The 24217-nt window shown below is 47.6% G+C and overlaps 2 protein-coding genes across 2 annotated transcripts in view; both read right to left on the bottom strand.

Annotated features, from left to right (window-relative positions):
• GLB1 (galactosidase beta 1) overlaps nucleotides 1-23980 on the bottom strand; it is a gene marked incomplete at its 3' end in the record, with an annotated part of 68016 nt that extends 44036 nt beyond the window's left edge. The window contains exons 1-2 of the mRNA XM_007447699.1: nucleotides 23828-23980; nucleotides 2410-2579 (exon numbers count right to left, since the gene is read on the bottom strand). Of these exons, the coding sequence (XP_007447761.1) occupies nucleotides 2410-2579; nucleotides 23828-23899 (242 nt within the window). The remainder of the gene's footprint in view (nucleotides 1-2409; nucleotides 2580-23827) is intronic.
• TMPPE (transmembrane protein with metallophosphoesterase domain) lies at nucleotides 19767-21427 on the bottom strand. The gene has a single exon (XM_007447697.1). The coding sequence runs from the start codon at nucleotides 21332-21334 to the stop codon at nucleotides 19991-19993; it is 1344 nt and encodes a 447-aa protein (XP_007447759.1). The 5' UTR covers nucleotides 21335-21427; the 3' UTR covers nucleotides 19767-19990.
• Nucleotides 23981-24217: the final 237 nt, after the last annotated feature.

Genomic DNA, 24217 nt, shown 5'->3' with positions numbered 1-24217 from the left:
GAGAGGGTGTGGAGAAAAGGGAACACTCTTGCACTGCTGGTGGGAATGTGAATTGGTTCAGCCACTATGGAGAACAGTATGGAGGTTCCTTAAAAAACTACAAATAGAACTACCATATGACCCAGCAATCCCACTACTAGGTATATACCCTGAGGAAACCAGAATTCAGAAAGAGTCATGTACCAAAATGTTCATTGCAGCTCTATTTACAATAGCCCGGAGATGGAAACAACCTAAGTGCCCGCCGTCGGATGAATGGATAAAGAAGATGTGGCACATATATACAATGGAATATTACTCAGCCATAAAAAGAAACGAAATTGAGCTATTTGTAATGAGGTGGATAGACCTAGAGTCTGTCATACAGAGTGAAGCAAGTCAGAAAGAGAAGGACAAATACCATATGCTGACACATATGTATGGAATTTAAGAAAAAAAAAATGTTATGAAGAACCTAGGGGTAAAACATGAATAAAGACACAGACCTACTGGAGAACGGACTTGAGGATATGGGGAGGGGGAAGGGTGAGCTGTGATAGGGCGAGAGAGACATGGACATATATATACTAACAAACGTAAGGTAGATAGCCAGTGGGAAGCAGCCGCATGGCACAGGGATACCGGCTTGGTTCTTTGTGGCTGCCTGGAGGGGTGGGATAGGGAGGGTGGGAGGGAGGGAGACAAAGAGGGAAGAGATATGGGAACATATGTATATGTATAACTGATTCACTCTGTTATAAAGCAGAAACTAACACCATTGTAAAGCAATTATACCCCAATAAAGATGTTAAAAAAAAAAAAGAATCCGCCTGCCAATGCAGGGGACACGGGTTCAAGCTCTGGTCCGGGAAGATCCCACATGCCTCAGAGCAACTAAGCCCGGGCGCCACAACTACTGAGCCTGCGCTCTAGAGCTTGCGTGCCACAATTACTGAGCCCGTGTGCCACAACTACTGAAGCCCGCATGCCTAAAGCCCATGCTCGGCGACAAGAGAAGCCACCGCAATGAGAAGGAGCCCACACATCACAATGAAGAGTAGCCCCTGCTCGCCACAACTAGAGAAAGCCTGCGTGCACCAATGAAGACCCAATGCAGCCAAAAATAAATAAATAAATTTATAAAAAATAAAATTCCGACCAGCTCCTCAGGCTGCCTGAAGCATGGGACACAAACTTTATTTATTTATTTTTAAAAGTTTATTTTTTTAAATTAAATTTTTGGCTGCGTTGGGTCTTCATTGCTGCGTGCGGGCTTTCTCTAGTTGCAGCGAGCGGGGGCTACTCTTCGTTGTGGTGCGCGGGCTTCTTCTTGCGGTGGCTTCTCTTGTTGCAGAGCATGGGCTCTAGGCGCGCAGGCTTCACTAGTTGTGGCTCGTGGGCTCTGGAGCGCAGGCTCAGTAGTTGTGGCGCATGGGCTTAGTTGCTCCGTGGCATGTGGGATCTTCCCGGACCAGGGCTCGAACCTATATCCCCTGCATTGGCAGGTGGATTCTTAACCACTGCGCCACCAGGGAAGCCCTGGGACACAACTTTAAATATGAAGCCACCCACTGCCATCACAAAGGTGTCTTTGATGACCCCTGGCTTGTGTTTTTTTTCCACAATCCCATGGTTTCAGGGTTCCCTGGAACAGTCTTGGTCCCCCAGAACTTAGTGTTGAAACTACAGGTATGTCCCAGTGGCCCTAGAACCAGAATAACAAGTGGGATTCTTCCTAACTATCTGTCCCAGGAATCTGCCGCTGGGTTTTCTCACCCTTTATCTTTGAAGAGTTATCAGCAATCCACATAAGCAATGCAAAAACCAAAGTGGCCAGCCACCCCAACTTCCTTCTCAATTAGTCACTTTACAACAGCAGAAGAGGTAAGGAGAGATAGTTTGGGGATAAAATTCTGTAACCTTGGGCCATGGAATCACCCCAGCAGAACCACAAAGACAAACTAGGTTTCAGGAATCTACCCAACAAGGCATATCCCTCTAGGAGCTGAGAGGAGCTATGGTTGCCTACCAACACCCTTATCTTCAAATCTCAGCGGAACCTCGGTCCAAAAACATGTGCCTGGGCAAATTTCAGTTTCGCCAGCTGCAAACAAGAAGGGTGACGTTGGAGAAATGGCATCATCCATGTAATGTGCCCTGCACACAGTAAATGCTCAACCATTGTTGCTTCCCTTTGCCCTTTCAAGCTGATATCCATTTTATGATTTCTGGTGACAAAGTTCAAGGTTGGAAGAAATTAATTGTCTAAAGAAGGGACACTCAAGCCCATGACTAGCCTTTCCCGGGACCCCAGACCATGCTATTCCCCGTTCTGAGCAATGAAACAGCTGCACTGAGAGATGCAGCTGGACCCTCCCTCCAGGGGTGGGTGTCCAGGCCCAGGTGAGAGCCCAGTGCCCTCCTACTTACGTCTGGATGGCATTCAGCCCAGCCATCTTCATCTTCAGCAGCCGGTCCTTCCAGTAGAAACGGGGCACGCGGAAATAGTGAATGCTTCCCGAGATGTAGCGGAAGGGCTGGCCATCCTTGAGGAAGCAGTTGTGGCCGTAATCGATCTCGAAAGTCCGCTGGGAGGCGTTCTACAGAGCAAGAACGGAACCACATGAGAACTTCCACCCTCTGCATCTCAAGAAGTAGACGCTTCAACAGTGGCAACTGACTCCCTAGCCTCTTAGTTTGTGTACGTTCTTGATTCTGGGCTATAAAGCAAACCACTGCTAAGTCAGGGCACGGAGGAGCCACGTGCAGGATTCCAGAGGCCGGCACCAATGTGACAGTCAGTGGGTGAGCTGCAGAAGTTACATGCCCAAAGAGAAAATCCTGCTGCAGGGGACTCTTTGCAAGGTGTGGCGAAGCTCAGTGTGCTGGGGCTGGAACACACACATACACACCCTGGCCCCCATGGCTGTGACCTCCTGGAGCTCTGGGTGTCCCTCAACAGGAATGTCGTTGTGATGAAAGCAACGGATCAGAAGTCTGAAGCCCAGAAGCCTTATCCTAGGTGCTGCGCTGAGTCCCACAATGACTGAGCAACCCTCTCTAAACCCTGCATCTCTTCATCCATAAATATGCAGGATACCAGACTCAACGAACTCTAAGGCAATATGTGCGACCCAATTTGTAGGTCGTGAACTCAATTTGGTGATGATTGGCACTCTTTTTAATGAAAGAGAATAGAAATATCAGTGTATTGCACATAGTAAAGACAAGTGTTTTTTTAAAATTTATTTTATTGAAGCATAGTCGATTTACAATGTTGTCTTAATTTCTGCTGTACAGAAAAGTGATTGTTATACACATATATACATTCTTTTTCATATTCTTTTCCATTATGGTTTACACAGGATATTGAATATAGTTCCCTGTGTTACACAGTAGGACCTTGTTGTTTATCCATTCCATATATAATAGTTTGCATCTGCTAATCCCAAATTCCCACTCCATCCCTCTCCCAACCCCCCTCCCCCTTGGCAACCACAGGTCTGTTCTCTAGGAAAACAAGTGTCATTTTATGAAATTTTGTTATATATACATATATAGAGTTGCATATGGTTGTATGTCTCTGTGGGGTTGAGATGTAAGATGTATTTCTATTAGCAACTAATCAAGATGCTTTTTTTTTTTTTTTTTTTTTCCTGTACGCGGGCCTCTCACTGTTGTGGCCTCTCCCGTTGCGGAGCACAGGCTCCGGACACGCAGGCTCAGCGGCCATGGCTCACAGGCCCAGCCGCTCCGCGGCATGTGGGATCTTCCCGGACCGGGGCACGAACCCGTGTCCCCTGCATCGGCAGGCGGACTCGCAACCACTGCGCCACCAGGGAAGCCCAAGATGTATTTCTAGAAGTCAAATCAAAGTTTGAGAAACACAGTTTGGGGACCACTTCAGGAGCTGAAATGCTAGGATTTGAAAGGGAAGACCTCTGGGACTTCCCTGGCAGTCCAGTGGTTAAGACTCTGTGCTTCCAGTGCAGCGGCTTGGGTTGGATCCCTGGTCAGGGAACTAAAATCCCACATGCCATGCAGCGTGGCCAAAAAAAATCTTTTAATTGAAAAAAAGAAAAAGAAAAAGAAAAGAAAGAGGAGACCTCAAAGGGGAGGCCGACTGTGAGGCAGAATAGAACACTGCCCTCTGGTGGATATAAAAAGGCAGCAATAGACCTCAGGTTCCAACAGGACAAGGGCTACAAGAGACCATTTAATTAGTGTCCTCCATTGTTGGAAAGATTCCTTGTGCATCTTTAGGCTTTTTTTTTTTTTTTAAATCTCTTTTTCATAGCAGCATCACAGTCCACGAGAGCTTTGGGGGTTGCCCTTGAAGCCATATCTGGAAACATCAATGAGAGCAAGGGTCCTAGATCACACTTGGCCAGAAATCCAAATATAAAGTATTGTGATTGTGGGAATTCCCTGGTGGTCCAGTGGTTAGGACTCCAAGCTTCCACTGCAGGGGGCCCGGGTTCAGTCCCTGGTCGGGGAACTAAAGATCTTGCATGCCGCCAGGAGACTGCTTAGGGGCAACTGGAAAGCTTTACTGTATGTGAGTTACTAAAGCTAACCAAAAATAAACAAATAGGGCTTCCCTGGTGGTGCAGTGGTTGAAAGTCCGCCTGCCGATGCAGGGGACACGGGTTCATGCCCCGGTCCAGGAAGATCCCACATGCCGTGGAGCGGCTGGGCCCGTGAGCCATGGCCGCTGAGCCTGTGCGTCTGGAGCCTGTGCGTCTGGAGCCTGTGCTCCGCAGTGCGAGAGGCCACAGCAGTGAAAGGCCCGCGTACCGCAAAAAACAAAAAACAAAAAAAAACACTAGGTTGTACACCTTCAACGTACACAGCGTTATCCATCAATTATATCTGAGTAAAGCTGGGGGGACAGGATTAGAGCAGAAGACTGCAGCAGTAATAAATGGCATGTAACCCAGGCCTGGGGGACAAGTTTCCCAGAGGAAGGAACACCCCAAACTGTGGTTCTCACCTTGGCCACACATCAGAATCACCTGCACAGGCTTTTAAAAATAGCAAAGTCAAGCCTCATTGCCCAGACATTCAGATGTTAATTGATCTTGGGTGGAGCCCAGGAATTGGTAGTTCTTAAAACTGCCCAGAGGATGTAATGTACAGCCAGGGTTAAGAATAATGGGTCTAAGCTGAGCCCCAGGATGAGGAAGAGTTAGCCAAGGGGATGGGCGACACAGGCAGAGGAAACTGTGAGCCCTGGTGGAGGGGGCTCCACCCTCCTGAAATTTTTCCTAGTAAAATGTTGACACAAATTAAAAAGTCAGGGGCAGGGAGAATTGGAGAAAGGTGGTCAAAAGGCACAAACTTCCAGGGACTTCCCTGACAATCTAGTGGTTAAGACTCTGCGCTCCCACTGCAGGGGGTGCAGGTTCAATCCCTGGTGGGGGCACTAAGATCCCACATGCTGCGTGGCACAGCCAAAAAAAAAAAAAAGAGGCACAGACTTCCGGTTATCAAATAAATAAATACCAGGGATGTAATGTACAACATGATGACTATAGCTAACACTGCTGTAGGATATACAGGAAAGCTGTTAAGAGAGTAGATCCTAAGAGTTCTCATCATAAGGAGAAAAAAATTTTTTCCTTTCTTCTTTCTTTCCTTTTTATTTTATCTGTATGAGAATATGGGTGTTAGCTGAACCTATTGTGGTAATCATTTCACAACATGTAAATAAATCACGCTGTTCACCTTAAACTTATCCAGTGATGTATGCCAATTATTTCTCAATAAAACTGGAAAAATATTAAACTTAAAAAGTGGACTGATGAAATAAATTACGGTTTCTATGGTATGTGTATTGCATATGAATGTACATACACACACATGATAAAATATTATGTACATCCTGAGAGTAATGACTTATTCTTGCCACTGTGGTAAGATCTCTGAGACAGAATAAAGAGAAGGTCAAGAGGTGTTTTTTAAAACACACCTGGGGACTTCCTGGCGGTCCAGTGGCTAAGACTCCGCACTTCCACTGCAGGGGGGGCGGGTTCTATCCCTGGTCGGGGAACTAAGATCCCGCATGCCGCGAGGTGCAGCCAAAAAATTAGAAAAACAAAAAAACGAAACCTCAAAAAAACACACCTGGGCTTCCCTGGTGGCGCAGTGGTTGAGAGTCCACCTGCCGATGCAGGGGACACGGGTTCGTGCCCCGGTCCGGGAAGATCCCACATGCCGCGGAGCGGCTGGGCCCGTGAGCCATGGCCGCTGAGCCTGCGCGTCCGGAGCCTGTGCTCCGCAATGGGAGACGCCACAACAGTGAGAGGCCCGCGTACTGCATGAAAAAATAAAAAATAAAATAAAAAACCACACCTATGTCAGCTCCTGTGGGTAGTCCCGCGCGAGTTCAGTGTATAGTGTGCTGACAGTGTCTCATCTCAAGCTCACCCGTCAAGTCTTTGTGTCTTCCCACCCACACGCCACGGGCACCTGCTCACCCAGGAACCCAGGTGTCGGGGGGAGTCCACGCACCTCGGAGCAGCCCTCAACCATTGGGAGTGGATAACTGCACCCTCCTCTTTTTTTTTTTGTCTCCTGCATCGGCAGGCGGACTCTCAACCACTGCGCCACCAGGGAAGTCCCACCCTCCTCTTTTAGGCATGCAATTCGGGAGACGTTCCGTCTGCTCTCCAGGAGACCTTGGCAGAATCACGGTCCTGTTGCCCAGAGTGAGAATCTGTCCCTCTTGGACCGCTTCCCAGATCACCTGCACTCCAGCCCTGGTTTCGTGTTTTACTTCTAGAGGAACCCAAATTAAGACACTTGGTACCAGAACTGTCCTAAACAGCAGATCCTCAGGATGTGAGTCAATACCTGGATTTCTCATTTCCTGTGCATCAAACAGCAGGAAGAACCCTACAGCTGGTGCTAAGTGGGTGGCGACGGTCCATGGTATGCAAACACACACGATAAGGCCCTCACCTGTGCAGGACTGGGAGGGGGCACGGGCAGATGGGGGGAGTGGGCATCTGCATTAGCTCTACCGGTGGAATGGGGCTGAGGGGTGGGTGCTGTAATTATAAGGATTGTGAAGTTGGCTGGTTTTTACTAACAGATTGGAAGCTTTGAAGAAAGAGACCGGTTGACAGGCTCAAATCAGCCATCCACTCAGGGCATTCTGTGAATGCCAGAGGCTTCCATGGCAATGTTTAAAGAGACCTACATCTCCTGCTAGAAAGATAAGGCCAGGACTTAATCGGGGAGAGGGAGGGGGGACACTGGGAGGGGATCTTGAGGGGGCAGAACACAAGGCAGAAAGAGGGGAGTGTATGGACATGGTGCGTTCTCCCATGTGTGAGCTGTCATCTTGGTAAAAGTGGCCAACCCAGTCCCTGTGCTGTTGGAACCCAGTTCCTTGGAACTTGGACAAGATATTGACTTACAGGAAATGAGGTGGAGGTGCCCGGACTGCCATGGAATCCTGAGGAAGGTATGAGATGGCTCCAAGAAGTGAGAAAGTAAAAACGGTGACCAGACACCCCAACATGTGACTATACTCCCCAGAACTGGCCAGAGAACACACCCTTCAGTAAGGAAGACAGCAGTGAGGAGGGTCCTGGTGTCCTCCAGAAGTCCCTGAGGGCTGTGCTCTGTGGGCAGGGGGTGACAGAAGATGCTCCCTCGCGTCTTCGAGGGTGATGAGATCCTGGCATAACCAAAGAGGTACCACTTAACCGCCAGATGCAGATGGACATAATCACCACCACAACCAGCTAGGCCAGAGGGGCAGCTGGGGCGTGTTGACAGAGGTGACCTCAGGCAAGGGCTCAGAAACCACAGCATTCCTAGAGGGTGAGATGGTTGGCCAACCAGTGAGGGTGCTGCTTGATGTGTCTCGCAAGAAAAAAATCAATCACTCGTGAGCAAAAGGCTGAGGTCAGCCCCTGCAGTGGAAAATCATGACTCCTTTATCTGGTTCCCAGCTCTGAGGCGGTTCTACAACAAACAGCTGATGGAAGGAAGGACTGGATGGATCCCCTTGAGCAAGGGCCCTGTGATGCCACCCTAAGTACACACAATAAATATTCCTTCCCCAGCAGGACTTAGGACACCTGTGTCCTAAGGAAAGTGCACCCCTAGACCTCATGAGGATTGTTGGATGCAGTCTGGGCTGGTATGTATATACCAGGGCTCCTGAATGCCACCATCCCCACCTTGTTGCCACAGGAAAGGGCCCACGTCCTTCTCACTAGTCAGAGGACCTACCCTATGGCGATGTCCCTGGTTCTGAGTGCAAACTGGGATGGTTTTATTTAACAGCCCCCAGAAGCCTCCCCATGAGTAACAGCCACTGTGGAGGGAAGGGCCAAACAGATATCCTGGAACTGCCCACTGCCCACCTCCACCCAAGATAAATCTGAACAAGCCCACAGTTCCTCCTGGAATTGCAGACACTGGTGCCTCTACCACAAAGACTCAGTGGACATCCTCATCACATCCCCATTCAGATCACCGGGGAGCCCCTGCCAAAAACAGATCGTGCTGGATGGTGGTGGATCACTTGTTTAACCAAGTGGTAGCCCCAGTGGCAGCTGTGGGACAGTCAACACAGCCTCTGGCATTTGGTCTGTGGCTAATCTTTTCAAAACTATCAATAAAAAGGGTCAAAAGCAGTTGGTTTTTAAGTGGGCAGGACAGCAGGACACATTCCTTGTCTTGCTCCAGGGACCTGGTAACTGCCCCGCTCTCTCCCATGAGACACCTCGACTGTCAGGACACTCCCTGAGCTGTCACACTGGTCTGATATACAAACAACAGCATGTTACTTGGACCTGGGGAGCGGTGACAAGTCTCTGAAACAGAAGCTTAGAAAAGCAGCAGAGGGGATGATACAGACAGATGCAGAAGCAGCATCACCTAAGAGACAGCCTCTAACTGGTGACTGTCAGGGCCAAGGTAAACAGGGAAAATCCACTTCATGGCTCCAAAGTGACCCCTTTCAATGTTGAAGGACCTGAGAGGACCCAGCCTAAAAGAGCCAGCTTCCTTAATCTCTGAGCTGTGGCACCACTGATGGAAAGTAGGACCAACGGGAAATGTCGGGGGAGGAGAAAAGAGGGAAAGCTGCCTTTAGAGTTTATTCCCCCCAGATATATATAATGGAAAATTTTCCCTGTGTGCAAATTCCACCCCCCCTTTTCTTGGCTGCGCTGGGTCTTCGCTGCTGCACGCGGGCTTTCTCCAGTTGCGGCGAGTGGGGGCTACTCTTCATTGCAGTGTGCGGGCTTCTCATTGCGGTGGCTTCTCTTGTTGTGGAGTACAGGCTCTAGGCACACGGGCTTCAGTATTTGTGGCACACAGGCTCAGTAACTGTGGCTCGCAGGCTCAGTAGTTGTGGCTCGCGGGCTCTAGAGCACGGTCTCAGTAGTTGTGGCACACGGGCTTAGTTGCTCCATGGCATGTGGGATCTTCCCCAACCAGGGATGGAACCCATGTCCTCTGCATTGGCAGGCGGATTCTTAACTACTGGACACCTACTTCCCCAACCCCTTTTTAATTAATTTGCATTGGAACCAAATACTGAAGAGCCACAGTTTTATTTCACATGTGCTCGGGTGTGGTAGCATCAATATTTACAGTGCATGAGGTCACAGAACTTACAGAATAAAAAGCAATTCCAAGTAAATCAAAGCCCACACCTTTCCAAGCCGTGCCCCCACCCCCAACCATTGTATCATACATAATGCATATAACACTGAAGAAAAGAAGACCACAGTACAAATGAAATAAACCCAGACCAAATATATATCAGGTAACTAATACTGTCCAATACAACATTTTTAAAGTTAATGATACTGTTGAGATTATTTCAGTGGTGAATAAGCCTTTCTTTAAAAAAAATTCAATGTAACATTGGTATTTACATCACCAGGTAATGTGAACATGCCTCAAGTTGCCTAATCCTCAGGACTAAAAATAATTATATTTGCATTATTTGTGCACATTCCTCAACCTGAATAAAGAAATAAAAGGAGCTCAGTGCTATCACAGGTTATGTGTCATGCCGATTACATGAAGATGCTAACGTCTTCAAGTCTCTCATAATAACTCAGGTAAGCATCTATTCCATGGATCTCCATCCCCAGCACCCTACATACCTTCTCAACTCACCCCAGAGGCCCAAGAGCCTGGAGAATTCCTGACATGAGCTGCTCAGCTCCAGGGTGACAGAGACCCAACCATCCCAGGCTGCTAGCACCCTAGTGTTGAGGGAAAAGGGACTAAGAGAAGGGGAGAAGACAGGGGTGGAGGGGTGTTTACACACATGGGCTTCCCAGATCCCTCAGTTCACAGAACAAAGAGAAAGAGAAGGAATATTGCAGACAACTATAAAACACACATTGATAATGCCAGAGCTAGAGCCTTTCAAACATCAAATGTCATGGAAGCACCAATACATCAGACAGGCTGTAGAAGAAAACCCCCCACACGGAATGAATGGTGATAATCAATATGGATCTGGAGGAATTTGTGAATGATCTGCCATTGCTTATAGATTTATTAATTTTATTTACTTATTCCTGTCTTGTTCCAAGAAGATTTTTGTTCAGCATTCCAAAAGACTGTGTAAATTTCAGTGGAAGAGGAAGGGGAAATGGCAGAATGGAGGAGAAATGAGCACAGTTGAGGATCAGTTCCCTATCCTCCAGGACTCACAGACATTTACAGATTTAATTCTGCTCCCTCATCTCAGAGAAAAGGTAAGTACACAGTTTTAAAAAAATAAATTTAAAAATATAAAATAATTCTTAAAAGTGAAAAACAGACCTAACTGTCCACAGAGGAAGGAATCATTTCAAGTGAATATGAAATAGTATTTTGACTATATTTAGACTAAGGATAAAAATACATCTTGAACTGCATTAAAACAAATAAACCTGCATCCGGTAGATTTCATCCTACTAATAATATTTCATTACTATTCTGAATCTATAAAATACATAATAGGATAAATAAGTAGTTACATCGGGTTGTTAGGAACCAAACATATCAGTATAAAATAGAAACAAACATAAAATCAAAGAAAGTGAAGTAAAAGCCCTGCAATCAGGAAATCTCTGCACCGTCCACTCAATTTTGCTATGAACCTAAAACTGCTCTAAAAAATAATGTAACTTAAAATTTTTTCTCTTTCTAAAAAAATATTTATTTCCCAGCAATAGCCAAAGAAACAGCTAAGAAATGACACTAGCCAGTAGCACTTAGCTCCTCTAGCACTTAAATTATGGTCTCTAAATATTTCCCACAAAAAGGAACCAGGGCTCCTTAAGAAATCACTTAATCCAAGTCTGGGGCAGAATATATACAAAATAAGCCTAAAACAATCAACAACAATTAGGGCCACACAAAATGACATAGAAGCCAATTTGAAGGAGCTCCAACTGGCTGAAAATGGGACATTTTGAGCATTAAAAGATTTATCATTTCGTTAGATTGAAACACGTCAGATATGCAAAAATAGCCAAATTCATAATACTCCCTCCCACCTAAAAGAAAAGCTTATTGGTCATCCCTGAAGTCTGCTGGGGTATCAACTAATTATTCTGAAAACTAATGAATAAAGAGGAAGAATCCAGCATCCGTCTTGCCTTTGGTACAGACTTTTTCAGAATAACCAAACAACTGATGAAGAAAATTCTTTGTGGAAGAACCACAGCTAGTAAATGCAGAAGAAATGAGATTAAAACTCATCGTTTTGGGGGCTGAAGGCAGAATTACACTTCTTTTTCTTTCTTTTTTTTTTTGGCTGCACTGTGCGGCTTGTGGGATCTTAGCTCCCCGACCAGGGATTGAACCCAGGCCTTCGGCAGCAAGAGTGCAGAGTCTTAACCACTAGACCACCAGTGAATTCCCAGGATCATACTTCTAAGCTCCACAAAAACTCCTTCAAAACTCAGAACTGAGGTAAAAGAAGTTTCCATTGTCTCTTGAATAGATAAAAGCCACCTAAATACTCCCAGAAAGTCTATGTAGTACTCTGGCCTACTAAATTCTGTATTAAATGTATCAAACTTAAAAAAAAATCACCATTTTACAATCCCTACTGGGCTAATGACTTTAGGCAACAATCATCAATGACTGCTGAAACATTAGATGAAAAGATGATGGGGAACCTTCTAGTGGAGAAGCCAAGCTGACAACACGTTCACGGGCCCAGCCGCTCCGCGGCATGTGGGATCTTCCCAGACTGGGGCACGAACCTGTGTCCCCTGCATCGGCAGGCAGACTCTCAACCACTGCGCCACCAGGGAAACCCAAGAGTTCATTTTTTGAAAAGATCAACAAAACTGATAAATCTTTAGCTAGATTAACTAAGAAAAAAAGAGAGAAGACTCAAAATCAGAAATGAAAGAAGATATTACAACTGATGGCACACACACACAAAAAAAGGATTATGAGACTACTATGAACAATTGTATACCTATAAATTGCGAAACCTAAAGAAACAGATAAATGTCTAGAAACATACAACCTACCAAGACTGAATCATGAAGAAAGAGAAAATTGAACAAACCAATAACTAGTAAGAATATAGAATCAGCAATTGAAAATCTCAAAGAAAAACAAAGGATCAGATGGCTTTAGCTAGAGAATTCTACCAAACATTTAAAGAAGAATTAACACCAATCCTCCTGAAACTCTTCCAAAAAATTAAAGAGGAGGGAACACTTCTAAGCTCATCCTATGAGAACAATATAACCCTAACACCAACGCCAGACAGGACATAACAAAAAGAGAAAACTGCAAGCCAATATCAATATTCCTGATTAATATTGATGCAGAAATCCTCAACAAATATCAGCAAACTAAATTCAACAACTTTTTTTGGCCACGCTACGTGGCTTGTGGGATCTTAGTTCCCTGACAAGGGATGGAACCCGCGCCCTTGGCAGTAAAAGCACTGAGTCCTAACCACTAAAGCACCAGGGAATTCCTTCAACAACTCTTTAAGAGGATTATACATCATGACCAAGTGAGATTCGGAATGCAAGAATGATTCAACATATGAAAATCAATCAATGGAACGCACATTAACAGAATGAAGGACAAGAACATGATCATTTCAATTGAGGCAGAAATTTATTTCGTAAGATTCCACAACTTTTTACGATAAAACACTTAACAAACTATGAATAGAAGAAAATTACCTCAACACAATGAAGGCCATATATGAAAACCAATAGTTAACATCATACTCGATGTGAAAGACTGCAAGCTTTTCTCCCATGATCAGGAACAAGGCAAGGATGCTCGCTCTCACCACTTCTATTCAACATACTGTTGGGAGTCCTAGCCAGAGCAACAAGCAAGAAAAAGAAACAAAAGACATTCAATTTGAAAGGAAGAAGTAAAATTATCTCTATTCACAGATGACATGATCTTATATGTAGAACACCCTAAAGATTTCACACACACACACACACATACACACACGCAAAATTGTTAGAACTAATAAATGAATTCAACAAAGTTGCAGGATACAAAATCAACATACAAAAATCAGTTGCATTTCTATACACTGACAATGAACAATCCAAAAAGGGAATTAAGCAATTCCAATTATAATAGCATCAAAAAGAATAAAATACTTGGGAATAAACCTAACCAAGGAGGTGAAAGACTCATACACTGAAAACGACAAAACACTGCTGAGATTTTAAAAGACACAGATAAATGGAAAGACATCCCATGTTAATGGATCGAAATACTTAGTATTGTTAAGATGTCCATATTACCCAATGTGATCTATAGAGTGAATGTAATCTCTATCAGAAACCCAACAGCATTCTTTGCAGAAATAGAAAAATTCATCCTAAAATTCATACAGAATTTCAAGGAACCCCCAATAGCTAAAACAATTTTGGAAAAGAAGAACAAATTTGGGAGACTCACACTTCCTGATTTCAAAACTACTGTAATAAAAAACAATGAGTTACTGATATAAAGACAGACAAATACACCAATAGAACAGAATAGAGGGGCCTGAAAATAAACTGTCACACAAATGTTCACATGGTCATCAGTAAGGGTGCCAAGACCACTCAATGGGGAAAGGACAGTCTCTTAAACAAAAAGTGTTGGGAAAACTGGATATCCACATGCAGAAGAATGAAGTTGGATGCTTACTTTACACCATATACAAAAATAACTCAAAATGGATCAAAGACCGAAACATAAAACCCCAAATTTAAAACTCCTCGAAGAAAACATAGGGGGAAAACTTTATGATATTGGGCTTGGTTGGCAGTGACTGCTTGGTTATGACACCAAAAGCACTGGCAACAAAAGCAAAAATAGACAAATGCAACATCAAACTTAACTTTTTCGCATCAAGGGATACAATCAATACAGTGAAAAGTCAATCTATGCAATGGGAGATAATAATTGCAAATCATATATCTGATAAGCGGTTAACATCCAGAATAATAAAGACCTACAACTCAACAACAAAAAAATCAAATATGATTTTAAAATAGGCAAAAGACCTGAACAGACATTCTTCCAAAGATGGTATACAAACAGCCAACAAGCATATGAAAAGATGCTCAACATTACCAGTCATCAGAGAAATGCAAATCAACACCACAATAAGTTATCATCTCACACCACTATCAAAAACAAACAAACAGGGACTTCCCTGGTGGCGCAGTGGTTAAGAATCTACCTGCCAATGCAGGGGACATGGGTTCAAGCCCCAGTCTGGGAAGATCCCACATGCCGCGGAGCAACTAAGCCCATGTGCCACAACTACTGAGCCTGTGCTCTGGAGCCTGGGAGCCACAATTACTGAGCCCGCGTGCCACAACTACTGAAGCCTGAGCGCCTAGAGCCCATGCTCCGCAAGAAGAGAAGCCCTGCTCGCCGCAACTAGAGAAAGCCCGCGCACAGCAACAAAGACCCAATGCAGCCAAAAATAAATTGAAAAAAAAAAAAAAGAATCTGCCTGTCAATACAGGAGACACGGGTTCGATCCCCAGTCCAGGAAGATCCCACATGCCACGGAGCAACTAAGCCTGTGCACCAGAACTACTGAGCCTGTGCTCTACAGCCCGCGAGCCACAACTACTGAGCTGCGTGCCTAGAGCCCATGCTCGCAACAAGAGAAGCCACTGCAATGAGAAGCCCGTGCACTGCAACAAAGAGTAGCCACCGCTCACCACAACAAGAGAAAGCCCACGCAGAGCAGAGACCCAGTGTAGCCATAAATAAATAAATAAATTTATTAAAACAAACAAAAAAACGGAAGGTAAGATTTGGTGAGGATATAGAGAAACTGGAACACTTGTGTACTGCTGATGGGATTATAAAGTGGCCCAACTGCTATGGAAAACAGTATAGAGTTTCCTCAAAAAATGAAAAATAGAACTACTATATGATCCAGCAATCCCACTCCTGGGTATATATCCAAAAGAATAGAAAGCAGGGTCTCAAAGAGATATTTGCACACCCATGTTCACAGCAGCACTATTCACAACAGGCAAGAGGTGAAAGCAACCCAAATGTCCACTGATGGATGAATGAACAAAATGTGGTATATACATGCAATGGAATATTATTCAGCCTTAAAAAGGAAGTCTTGTCACATGCTACAGTGGGGATGAACACTGAGGACATTATGCTAAGTGAAAAAATCCAGCCACAAAAGACAAATAATATATAATTCCACTTATATGAAGTACCCAGAGCAGTCAGATTCATAGAAACAGAATGTAAAGTAGTGGTTACCAGAGGCTGGGGGTGGGTAGGGGAGTTGTTGTTTAATGGGTATAGAGTTTTACATTTGCAAGATGAAAAAGCTCTGGAGATCTGCTGTATGTCAACGTGAATACACTTAACGCCATTGAACTGTACACTTAAAAATCACTAAGATGATAAATTCCATGCCATGTGTTTTTCTATCACACACACACAAAAGACAATTGAGATAATCGGAAAAACTGAAAACTAACTCTTAACACAGTTAACTGCATTTGAATCCTAAAGTTACTTATAATAGATACAGCCACCTAATCCTCAGACAGTGGAAAAAATACTTTTATTAAGAGGTAGAAAAACCTTACTTCTAGCCCCAAGTCCCCTAACTAGGTATAAGATGATATTAAAGAATTACTGTGAATTTCATCAGCTATAACAGCATTATGGATATGCTTTTTTTAAAAGGATTCATACTGAAGCATTTGGGGGTGAAATTATATTTTCTAAGATTTGCCTTAATATACTCCTGACAAAAAAGAAAGAGTGAAGGGCTGGGGTAGATGAGAAGGAACAGTAGAATAGTCACAAATGTTGAAGCTGGGTGATGGGGATTCTGTTGCTGCTCTCCCTAGTTTGTGAATACTTCCAAGTTTTCACAATAAAAAGCTTTTAAAAAGAACAAACAAGGGGAAAAACGGATGGTCGGACGGATGGATGTTTGGAATGAATGGCAGTAGGATTAATGTATTGAGGTTTTATAACAATAGTATCCCAGGGCTTCCCTGGTGGTGCAGTGGTTGAGAATCTGCCTGCCAATGCAGGGGACACGGGTTCGAGCCCTGGTCTGGGAAGATCCCACATGCCGCAGAGCAACTAGGCCTGTGAGCCACAACTACTGAGCCTGCGCTCCACAACAAGAGAGGCTGCAATAATGAGAGGCCCGTGCACAGCAATGAAGAGTGGCCCCTGTTTGCCGCAACTAGAGAAAGCCCTCGCACAGAAACGAAGACCCAACACAGCCAAAAATAAATAAATAAATAAATAAAAATTTAAAAAAATATATATAGTATCCCAGTACACAGGCTATAGTTACTTTTTTTTTTTGCGGTATGCGGGCCTCTCACTGCTGTGGCCTCTCCCGCTGCGGAGCACAGGCTCCGGACGCGCAGGCTCAGCGGCCATGGCTCACGGGCCCAGCCGCTCCGCGGCACATGGGATCTTCCCAGACTGGGGTACGAACCCACGTCCCCCGCATCAGCAGGCAGACTCTCAACCACTGTGCCACCAGGGAAGCCCTATAGTTAATTTTTAGAAAGCTTTACGTTTCACTTTAACTTGCATTTAACAGATTTTTAAAAAGAAATTAGAATGAAATTGAAAGCATTTTCAAGCTTCAAGTAAATGTTTCTCACCACCTCCCCCGGCAATAAATCAACAAATCAAAGAAGGTAAATGAGTGAAGAACAGGGAACAGAGGTACCAAGGGGGCCGTGGAGAGCAGCCCACCAGGACCATATCTGGACACAATTGGAGAAATTTGTGCTGGGAAAACTTCAACCACGTCATGGGACACAAACCAAGTGTGAGAAGGTGCTGCTGACTATTCCTTGGGCACAGAAGATGGACCTGTCTTGTTTCTGTTAAGAGAGGAATCAGTCAAGCAAGGACTTCAGAGCAGGGATGACAGGTGCTCAAGACTGAGAAATGCTGGCACTCAGGGAAAGAGAAGAGACAAGAAGGTGCCAGATGAAAAGCAGGACTGATGGAAGTGAATTCCATCCAGCTCAGGGCACTGATGAGAAAGATCCCAAATCAAGAAACCAGTGAAATAATACTTGGTAGAGCAGGAGACACACAAGGTGGAAGACAAATGGCAGAACTAGTGTAGACTGGGGTGATCCCAACTGGGGTCAGGGCACGAGAAAGTGAGAGCGTCTGGAAGAGTGACCTTCCTGAGGTGGCGAGGTTGAGTGATGCCACCAAGAATGCAGTCAGGAAACTTGAGCTGAGCTGGGTGCTGCCCTTGGCAAAGCACTTCCCCCTCCTATAACCCCACCACCCACAAAATGTGTTAAAAGAAAGGCTCTCCAGGGTCCTTTCCTTGGTTCTGGATAAGTTTTTCTCCAAACTTATTCCTGGCTGTAAGGATGATTAAACACGAGGGGGTGAATAATAAGGAAACCACTGAAATCTCAACTCAAAGATACATTTTAAACTTGACTGGAAGACCCGCGGCCAATACTTTGGTTGCCTGGAAACAAGAAAGGTGGTCTCCAGGAGCCCCCAGGGTTCTGCTAACCAAGAGGACAAGGGGGAAAATGGAGAGACTTGCCCTGGCCAGGGTGAGTGTGCAGAGGGAGGCAATAACACAGGCAAGAGACAGAGGAAAGCAACCCCAGCAGTTGCTGCTGTGACAAATCACTGGGCCCCAGCAGCAGGCGGCATGGTACCCACTCCTGTTCCCCAGGACTGGCTGCTCCATAAATTCTCTGTGCACCTGTGACCAACACAGCCCCTTTGCAGGCCCCATGGGATGTTTAAAAATTAGCAACATCAACTGCTTCCTTGTGACTGAGCTACAAGCAACTTCCGCGCCATGTCTTAATACCCTCCCTGCAAAACAATCTTGAGGTAGATACGATAATTATCCCCATTTCAGGGTGAGGGAAACCGAGGCTCAGTGAGGTCATTTGCCCGATGCTGCCTGACAAGAAAGCAGGAGGGTGAGCCCCTCCAGTCAGAGTTCCCTGTTGCAGAAAGATTCTCAGTGAGGCCTTGTCTATAAGGCCTTATTGCTACCCCAGGGTCAAAGGGTATCCTACCTCTGGCACAGAGGCCGGCCAGCGAGGCTGGGGCTGCTCCAGACACGGTAACCCCTGCCTCTTTTTCTGAGGGTCCAGCTTAGGGATGGCCGTCTGGTTCTGTGGCCAGAGCGCTAGGACAGCTCTGATGGGGTCAGGCTGGTGGGGGGGAAGGGGTCAGTGAGTCACCAGCAGGAAGGACAGCCCAGCATCCCAGAGCCAGGGGGTCCCATGAAGGGAAGGCCTTGGGGCCCGCGGGAGCTCAGTGCCCCATGCAAGCTTCAACCTCCCTACCGGTAGAGAGCGAACCTCCGTTTCTGACCCAAACCTGGGGTGGAGGGTGTGCAATCCAGTTTCCTGACTGTCCCTCCAGTGTAACAGCCATCCTACACTGAAAGTGGCCGACCTCCTTCCGGGTCCTCCTCACGTAGTTACCATGAACTGAAATCGGCCTCAAGCAGACCACTTCGAAAGGGCATCAGGTTATAGGCCCTTGCTTGTTCTCGTTACAATGTTACTTGTGTTTTAACCCTGTCCTCACCTGTAAGGGTACAGCTACTTACCATCAGGCAGTGGGAAGAACACTGGTCTTGGGAGGCAGAAAACCTGGCTTCCAGACAGAATCTCCCATAACCCTTGTGCTGCCGCCAGTGCTCTACCTCCCTTTGCCTCGGTTCCCTCATCTCTCAGTTGGGGAAAGTTGCCTGTCCCTAATCACCTCATCCAGGTATTGTATAAAAGGAGCCAAGTTCGGCAAACACCCTCTGAATTCCTAGGCAGCAGCACTCTGACCTTCGTTCATGGACCAGTGTTCCCATCCTTCCACCCCACCCCCAACCCCAGAGGCCCAGGAGCACAGCCAATTAGACAGCATCACTCAAGGCCCAGAACAGGATGAGCCTATATTCCAGCTGACTTGGCTGATGCTCTCAGTAAAGGTGACTCTGATAGAACCAAGGGGGAAAAGAAAAGCTTCTCCAGCAGCCAGAGGGGCCTCCATCTCGCCAGTTCTCCCAGATTACCTAGCCACACTGCCCCTTCCCCAGAAAGCTCTGGATCAATGATTTTGAAAACTGCTTAAGTCCTAAAGAGGCTTTTAAAATACCAAGAGTCCCCCCTCTACTCCACTCTCCACAGGCATCCCCTTCAAGCAACCCCCTGATTCAGTTCATCCCCATGAGTTCTGCAGAGGAGGAGGGCTTACACCACATCATCTGGAAAATAGATGCCTGTTCCGACACATATGACTTTAGTGGCCTCACAAATGCACAGAAAGAAGCAGATGACCACCTACAGAGTTAACTTGCGTGGACTTGCCAGGCAGCCCCACCACTGATCACGGTGCAAGCCAGTCTTGTGACAAGCGTGTGCTGGCAGGAGAGACTGGAGGGGATAAAGCAGGCAGCCTGGTCTGCAGAGGGTCGGGGACAGAGGGCAAGGGCAACGAGGAGGTGCACGGGGCAGGGGTGGGTTCAGGGAACCCGCTGCAGGACGAGCTCTGTAATCTCCGCCCTGCTGCCCAGTCGCATGGGTATCCCATAGTAGGCCGTACCTGGGCTCACATAAACAAATGTAGTCTGGGCCACTTGGTACAAACCAGCAAAGAAGGGGTTCAGGAGATAGGCTGCCACATTCAAGGGGAAGATCTGCCCAGCGTGAGTGTGCCCAGAAAGGATCAAGTTGATATCTGGCCGAGCCTGGAGAGCTCTCTTGGCAGCCAGGGGCTGATGAGCTAGCAAGATGGTGGTGTGGTCCGGGCTGCAGCCCCCCAGAGCCTTCTCGAGATCCATGCCATGGCCAGAGTAGTGCAGGATGTCTGCTTCGATGTCGTCCACCCCAGCCAAGCAGATCCAGTCATCATCCTCACCCCCGCCAGGCTGGGCCCGGGTGGCAGAAATCTTCACGTTCTGATTGTGAAGGGGCGTGACGTTCAGGGATTCCAGCAGTGCAAACCAGTTGTTGACATCTGATGTGTAGTACTCGTGATTCCCTGTGACAAAGTAGGTGCCGAGGCGTGAACGAAGCTGGCCCAGAGGAGCGACGGCTGTCCGGAGGACAGAGGCTTCGGCATCGCACAGGTCACCCACAATCACTGTGACATCCGGTTCCAGCGTGTTCACCATCTTCACGAACATCTCCATCTTGGTCCTGCCCACCGTGGGGCCCAAGTGGATGTCGGAGAGCAGCGCGATCTTGAGGTTGTCCATGGAGGCGGGCAGCCAATGGATGGGCACCTCCACGGTTTTCACAGCCGGGGGCTGGGCAGCGTTCAGCAGCCCTACCACACTGAGCACGGCGGACACCAGCACCGCCAGCGCTGGCCTGAGTGCCAGCTTCCTTGTCTTGTCAAGGCTGCCCACCACCCTGCCGGCGCGCAAGGCCAGGAGCTGGTAGGCCTGCTCCATGCCACTGAGGGTACAGAGGAAGCAGACCATGATGATGTATGCCCCGAGGCAGGAGTAGGCCATCAGAGAAAAGAGATAGGGCTCCTCGGCCACTAGAAAGATCATGGTGAAGAAACTGGAATGGGCCAGGGCCAGGAAGGCCACAACGGCCATCTTCCAAAGCTGGAAACAGGCCGACTCTGCAGCAGGGGCGTGGCTGAGGTTGCTGACGGTGCTTCGCCAGATGTAGAGGGAACCGAGGAGCATGAGCGAGTTGGCAAACAGGGCGAGCTGCAGGCGGAACAGCCACCGCCAGGCCCTGAGCTCAAGGCTCTCCGCCAGGTAGGAGCGGGAGATGACCATGGACACGAAGACAGTGCCGGCTGCCAGGGCGGCCTTTGCGCCCAGGGACAGCTGCCTGAAGATCGCCATCACCTCTGCTCCTAAGAGGGTCCCCTGCCAGTTCTGTGCAGGCGGGCTCTGGAAGGTGAGCTCCTTAGATAGGACAGTGGCCAAGGACAGGTTTCCAGGTCAGCTCCGCCTGCAACCAGGAACCGGCGTCAGCTTTGTGGGATATGAGAGCTTCCTTGTCCCCAGTCAAAACCTGAAGGCCACTTACACCTGCCCAACCCATCCTGAATCCAAGCCACTCAAATACCAGTCAGTTGCTACATTTTATTATTGAAATACAAACACACTGGATTATAACAGGATGGGCAGTTTCATTTTCTTACCGTTTTCTGTATGTTTCAGGTATTTCCATAATGCGTATGAACTTTTATAATAACAAAAACATTATTCTAAACCAGCGATTCTCAAAGTGTGGTCCAGGGAGACCCTTTCGGGGGGTCCATTAAGTCAAAACTATTTTCAAAAACAGTACTAAGGGGCTTCCCTGGTGGCGCAGTGGTTGAGAGTCCGCCTGCCGATGCAGAGGACGCGGGTTCGTACCCCGGTCTGGGAGGATCCCACATGCGGAGCGGCTGGGCCCGTGAGCCATGGCCGCTGAGCCTGCACGTCCGGAGCCTGTGCTCCGCAACGGGAGAGGTCACAGCAGTGAGAGGCCCGCGTACCGCAAAAAAAAAAAAAAACGTTATTGAGCCATAACCATTCTCTCATGAGTGTACAGTGAAGTTTTCCAGAGGCTACATGACATGTGATATAGCGAGAATGAATGCAGAATTAGCTATGAGAATCCAACTATCATCTATTAAGACAGACATGAAAGAGATCTGCAAAAATGTACAATGTCACTCTTTGCCCTAGAATTTGGGAAGAAATTATTATTTTTCAAGAAATATATAAAGTTTATTAACATATAACGATTTTACGGTTTCTTAAGTAAGTTAATAAATATTTTTAAATGTTTGGTTTTAACTTCTAGGACAGTTAATGTTTGAGAACCGCTGTTGTAAATAAATGTAAAGAAGGAAATCATGGAAAGCTAGTTGGCTGGTATCTTTTTCAGCTCTAGGCCCAGGAGGGACACCTAGACATCTGACATAAGGATTCCTGGGGTGAAGACGGCCTCCTGGCAGTCACAGGGCAGCCCCTGTGAATGATGCTGCACAAGGATAATGAGCAACCACAACATGGCAGGCTGCCCTGTCCCCCAGCTTCTCCTCCATAAATCCTTATCCCTCCAGTCTCACAACCCTCCTAGATATCGGTTAAGATCTGCCTTCTCCCCATCTTTCTCTGCCACTGAATCCTTGAACTATTCTCTTGTGGCTCTCATAGCTGGCTAGTTCCCACTCCAGGGCTCCCAGACAAAAAACTGGGGCAGGGGAAGCACAGACCCAGGTAGACAAAGGTTAGCAAATAGTCATTTGAGGTGACCTTTCCCCAAGAAGAATCCAAAATGAAAATATTTTCAGCAGTTGTTTTCCAAATAAGATTCTTAACCTCAGTTTAAGATAGATAAATTATATATATATATATATATATATATATTTTTTTTCCCCCCTGCCCTGCGCACTTTACTGAAAGCCTTTTATCAAAGGTGTAACTTGCAAGTCAAAGTTCACCATTTTCCACTTATAAAACCAGTCCCAGACTCAGCCCACCCGAACTCTGGAGGAACCAAAGTTGGTTCCCTGAACATGCAGAGACAGGCGCCCGTTTAAATCCCCCGGTCCCTCCCCACTCGGATCCACCCCACCTTTCCAAGGCCGTGATGCTGACCTTCCCAGGAGCGATTCGGAGTTCCCTCGGCCCCTGCCTTAGCTCTGCCGGGTGGACTGAGGCTGTAGTTCTCCCGCAATCGTGCACGCCCCGCACCGCCCAGCACCTCGTCCCGCCAGACCTCCCTCCAGCAACGCTGGCGGCTACCTGCAGCCTGCCTCTTGCCCACCGCCAAACCCTGAAGGTTTGGAAAATCCAAGCCTTAAAAAGTAGGCGGCGGGAAGGGCCGAGAAGGGCACGAGAGGTCCGAAAAGAGACCACCTCGAAGGTAATTAATCCAATGTTCCCATTGCGGGGGCCTCTCTTGACCCCATTTTTCTCCTTCCGGAGCGCTCTGTAGAGCGCTGGCAAGGGAGGGCGCGCCAAGCCAGACAGAGCCCAAGGCGCCCTCCAAGAACGCGCGGTACTTGGAATCCCCCTCCCGGAAACCCGCAAAGCTGGAAAGCACCTCATCTCAGCCCCTCATTGCACCAATAAGGAAGTAGGTCCCAGCGAAAAGAGGCGGCAGGGGCGGAACACACGAACGACAGAGCTACCGGTAAGGAAGCCCGCTCCGCCCGGCCGGCCCTCTGCCGGTTCAGCCCACTGCCTGAGCTCCCCGCGTGGCCTTGCGGGCCCGGGCGCGCCTTGGGGTCCCAGGACCTCCGCCCTTTGGGACCCCAGGTGGCCGCAGCACCAGCCCGGTCCCCCGCCAGCCTTTCCCCTATCCATCATTCCTGCGCGGGGGTCCTGTGGACTTACGTGCAAGCCACGCGCAGAGCCCAGCAGCAGCGGCACCAGCAGCAGGGAGAGGATGCGAACGACCCCCGGCATATCCACCCTCCGGCCTCCTGGCTCCACTGTCAGCGCCCGGGCAGCCGCCGGGTGTCACTTGACTGAGGACCTGCGGCCTGGCACCGCCCCACGCCGGCTCCGCCCCGCGCCCCGCCCAGCGGCCGCCGAGCCCGGAACCCAGGGAGGCGGGAGCCTGGGGCCAAGCGCTGCCGCGTGACAGCAGGATGGTGTTATCTGGCACTGGCAGGCTTCAGCCGGAAGGAGGGGCCTTTTGCAAAGACCCTCAGGAGGCCTGGCTGTTAGCAGCTTGATAACGCGCCTCGGGGTTGGACTTTAACAGGGGTGTGCTTGCTCCTT

Source organism: Lipotes vexillifer, unplaced genomic scaffold, assembly GCF_000442215.2.
Source record: "Lipotes vexillifer unplaced genomic scaffold, Lipotes_vexillifer_v1.1 scaffold73, whole genome shotgun sequence".
Lineage (NCBI taxonomy): Eukaryota > Metazoa > Chordata > Mammalia > Artiodactyla > Lipotidae > Lipotes > Lipotes vexillifer.
Note: the sequence above shows the minus strand (reverse complement) of the source record. Positions and strands in the feature narration are given on the sequence as shown.